The following is a 3,995-nucleotide window of genomic DNA, read 5'->3' as shown; positions in this document are numbered from 1 at the left end:
AAGCTGACGGTCCCACGGTCCCCATGCGCCAGTTATTTTGCACGTGTGTGTCACTGTAATCCGACGAGGCAGAATCTGTTGTTCCCAATTTACAGATGAGGAAACTGAGGACCCAGAGGTTGAGTAACTTCCCCAGGACACGCAGCCAGGAAGGGGAAGTCCGGACCCTGGTCCCCCCTGGTCCCCCCCGTCCCCCAGCCCTGCTGTTTCTTCTCTGCATGTCCCTGGCTCTGGGCAGGACGAGGCCAGCAGGTGCCTGACGGGAAGACAGCCTGCTCCGCCCTGATGGTCTCTCCCTCCGGGTCCCACAGCCCCCCCCCGGTCCCCTCCACCCCTCCTCCTGGGCACCGCCAGCTCTCCCGCCCCCTCCACAGCTGTCCCATGTGACAGTGGCTGGGCTCAGCTGTCCCACGTCCCAGTCCTGCTGAGGTCGGCTCAAAGTCTCCCTGTCTGAGGCTGAGGGGAAGGGGAAGTGGGGAGGGATGTGAAACTCGCCCAGAGGGCAACACCCCTCTGGGTCCCCGGGGTCCCTGGGCAAGGGCAGGAGCGTCCAGTTGGCGTGGACAGCCGGAGGCAGGTGAGGCTGGACCTGCAGAGGGAGGGGACGGGAGGTTCGGGGACCGGGCACCTGAGGAGGGAGGCAGGGATGCTGCCCTGGTTCCGGGAGGGGACATGTCCAGGACCCAGAATGGGTGAGTGCCGAGCCCCGAGGCCCCGGGCCGGAGCAGGGGGTGGCGCAGCCCCTCCTGGTGGACGCTCAGAGGAGCAGGGAGCAGATGTGTCCGCGGCTGCCCGGGCGCAGCCCCCATCTGGGCGAGAACAAGGAGCAGGAGGTGGATACATATTTGTTCAATGGATCGATCGTGCGTGGGGCGGGGGGCGGGGGCCTGGGCTGCTCGCTGCCTGTGCGTCTGCAGGGTCCCTGGAGCTGGACGGCCAGTGGCCATCAGAGGCCACGGGTGGTGTGGGCCTCGGGGTGTGAGCACATGGTGCCCAGCCCGCCCGGCTCCGCCGTGTCTCCACAGGCGCCATGGAGGCCCCTTGGCGGTGGCTGGTGGTCTGTGTGCTGGCCATGTCCCTGCCCTGGACAGTGACCGAGAATGTGTGCCGAGCACCCAATGGGAAGGACGGGGCTGCGGGGAAACCTGGCCGACCCGGGCGGCCGGGCCTCAAGGGCGAGCGAGGGGAACCGGGTAAGCAGCTTCTTCTGGACCCTCAGCCAGTGGCCAGGCCTCCAGGTGCGGGCTCGAGTGGCCCCGAGAAGCAGAGGTCCACTTGGGCCCCCCCAGGAAGCCCTCTGGTTTGCACTTTGCCCCAAGGGCCAGGTGCCTAGCCTTCCGTATGGGCCAGATCCCAGACCTGCCAAGACCTTCCTCCTCTGGATAATGAGCTGCTTCGAGCCATGAAAGTGAAAGTTCTGAAGCAGTGCACTACCTCAGTCACTGTTCAGATACCAGAGTGAACAGGCCCCGGATTTCAGGCTCAGGAGCCGCTGCCTTGCTGTGTGACCTCAAGCAAGTCACCGACCCTCTCTGAGCCTCAGTTTCCTCATCTGTAAAATGGAGACATAATCCTGCCTGGCACATTGAGAGGGATCAGTGAACGGGGAGGATGGAAACGGGAGGGGGGAGGAGAGTCTCATCGCGTCCTGCTGCTGTGTCCGTCCCCAGTGGAGCAGAAGGATCGGCAGAGACTCTGGCATTAGTTTGTATCCAGGAATCTACACAAGGTCCCCAAACCTGAGGAAGAAGGGGTCAGAGGCCTGGAGGGGTGTGGGGTGCACAGATGTGGGTGGGAACAGGAGCAGCCAGAGTGTCCTCGGTCCCAGAGCCCACGCTGTCCCAAGGCCAGTTCAGGCTTCTCTCCATTTCACAGAAGCAGCCGAGGCTCAGGGGGATCGAGACACCAGCCCAAGGTCACACAGCCCTCGGGGATTGCCTTGAAGGTGCGGGCTTTCCCGCCTCGTCTCGCAGCTCCCCGAGGCTCCAGCCCTCCCCTGGGGCAGGCCCTGGACGCTGACCCTGGGCTCCTCTTCCCCGTAGGAGCCCCTGGCATCAGGACAGGCATCCGGGGCCTTAAAGGAGACCCCGGGGAGCCTGGGCTCCCTGGAAAGCCGGGCATGATGGGCTACCCAGGGCCCAACGGCCTCCCTGGGGACCGTGGCCTGCCAGGACAGAAGGGCATCAAGGGCAACCCAGGAAACATCAAGGACCAGCCGCGGCCGGCCTTCTCGGCCATCAGGCGGAACCCGCCGGTGGGCGGCAACGTGGTCATCTTCGACACGGTCATCACCAACCAGGAGAGCCCCTACCAGAGCCACTCGGGCCAGTTCCTGTGCGCCGTGCCCGGCTACTACTACTTCACCTTCCAGGTGGTCTCCAAGTGGGACATCTGCCTGACCATCGTGTCCTTCTCCCGGGGCCAGGTGCGGCGCACCCTGGGCTTCTGCGACACCAACGGGAAGGGGCTGTTCCAGGTGGTGTCGGGGGGCACGGTGCTGCACCTGAACCGCGGCGACCAGGTCTGGATCGAGAAGGACCCCGCCAAGGGCCGCATCTACCAGGGCCCCGAGGCCGACAGCATCTTCAGCGGCTTCCTCATCTTCCCATCCCCCTGAGCCGCCCTCCGGGCCCTCCCTGTGTCCTGCTCTTGGCCACCGTCCCCCCCCTGGGCCGCTTCTCTGCCCCTTCCTGGAATAAAGATCTGAGTCTGTCTGCGGGGCTTGAGGTCCAGTCGCCGCTCCGGGCACTGGGGAGGTGGCCGCCTGTCCAGCGTTTCCCGCTGTGTTTAGCGGGTCCCAGGAGCCGCCCCAGCCGGGCTCCAATCTCGGTGCCAACGCTCACCCATGCCGGGTCGTCCGCAGGCCGGGTGACTTCTGCACCTCAGTGTCCTGTGTCCTGTCTGTAAGGTGGGGCTGATGATGGCACCTACCTCAAAGGCTGGGAGAGTAAGTGACCTGCTGTCAGGCCTGCAGCCAGCGCCCGGGTGAGTCACCTCGTCTGGTCTCTCAATAAACATTCCCGTCAGGGCTGCAGGGCTGCAGAGCTGCGAGCTATCGTCTGCTGTGCCATCTTGTGGGTCAGGCTCCAGGTGCGAGTCACGACCCACTTTACAGGCGATGAAATCGGCCCTGGCAAGGGCTTGGAGCCCCAGGGCGGGATCTAAGGGAGGGGCTGGAATCGAGCCCGAGTCCCACTGCCACCCAAGCCCAAGGGCACCCTCCCCAGACCCTACAGCCTCCCAGACCCTGCAGCCTCCCAGACCCTACAGCCTCCCAGACCCTACAGCCTCCCAGACCTACAGCCTCCCAGACCCTACAGCCTCCCGACCCTACAGCTGGGCTGCACACTCACACAGTGCTTTCCCACCCCTGGCTGGGGCAGGAATCAGAGAAGGGAGACAGCCAGTCCCGGGACGCCCAGCACTCCCCCAGGCTAGGACTCCTGGGTCTGGCCCCGGGTTCCCTCCCAGCGGGTGAGCAGCCTGGGTTTCTGGGCATCTGCCCGGGCTGGGGACCTGGAGGACCCTGGATGCTCATGTGCTTCCCCAGGGCCCCACAGAAAGCCACCCACTCCCAAGGAAACGTGGGTCCAGCGCACACCCTCGCACACCCTGGGAGACACCCACACTTGTGACTTCACACCCGTGTGCACTCGGGGGGACACATCTCTCCCACCACTTAGCTCCCGCCTCCGACCTCCAAGGAACCTTCGTGAACCACCCAAGATGCATTTTCTGTCTCGCGCACACAGGCGCACACCTCCGGGGACGCGTGGCCCAGACGCACCGACACCCACATCACCCTCCGGCCCCATCATGCACAGGGCGGGGGCAGCCCTGAGCTCTCCACCCTGACCCCGACACGCGATTCCACACAGCTGTCCTCAGAGACCCTGGAGTGTCCCCCGTCCCTCACTGCCACCAGTGGTCCCCCGCTCAGGACCCTGCATGGTCGGCCCGTGTCCCCACCTGTCGGAACCCGCTGCCCACAGGCT

At 65.3% G+C, this 3,995-nt stretch overlaps 1 protein-coding gene across 5 annotated transcripts; it reads left to right on the top strand.

Annotated features, from left to right (window-relative positions):
- Positions 1 to 420: 420 nt before the first annotated feature.
- On the top strand, positions 421 to 2,714 carry C1qa (complement C1q A chain). 5 transcript variants are annotated; one of them, XM_048816106.1, is made up of 4 exons: positions 421 to 577; positions 1,026 to 1,193; positions 1,876 to 1,945; positions 2,043 to 2,714. In XM_048816106.1, exons 2-4 carry the CDS (start codon positions 1,101 to 1,103, stop codon positions 2,615 to 2,617), a joined length of 738 nt encoding a protein of 245 aa, XP_048672063.1. In that variant the 5' UTR covers positions 421 to 577; positions 1,026 to 1,100; the 3' UTR covers positions 2,618 to 2,714. The 5 variants fall into 5 exon arrangements, with proteins under 5 accessions (XP_048672063.1, XP_015341029.1, XP_048672064.1 ...); XM_048816107.1 differs by having other exon boundaries at positions 547 to 692; XM_048816108.1 differs by lacking the exon at positions 421 to 577 and adding an exon at positions 589 to 611.
- The last annotated feature ends 1,281 nt before the right edge of the window (positions 2,715 to 3,995 follow it).

This window comes from Marmota marmota, unplaced genomic scaffold (genome assembly GCF_001458135.2).
Source record: "Marmota marmota marmota unplaced genomic scaffold, marMar, whole genome shotgun sequence".
Lineage (NCBI taxonomy): Eukaryota > Metazoa > Chordata > Mammalia > Rodentia > Sciuridae > Marmota > Marmota marmota.
The sequence above is the reverse complement of the archived record's forward strand: the minus strand, read 5'-3'. Positions and strand labels throughout refer to the sequence as shown.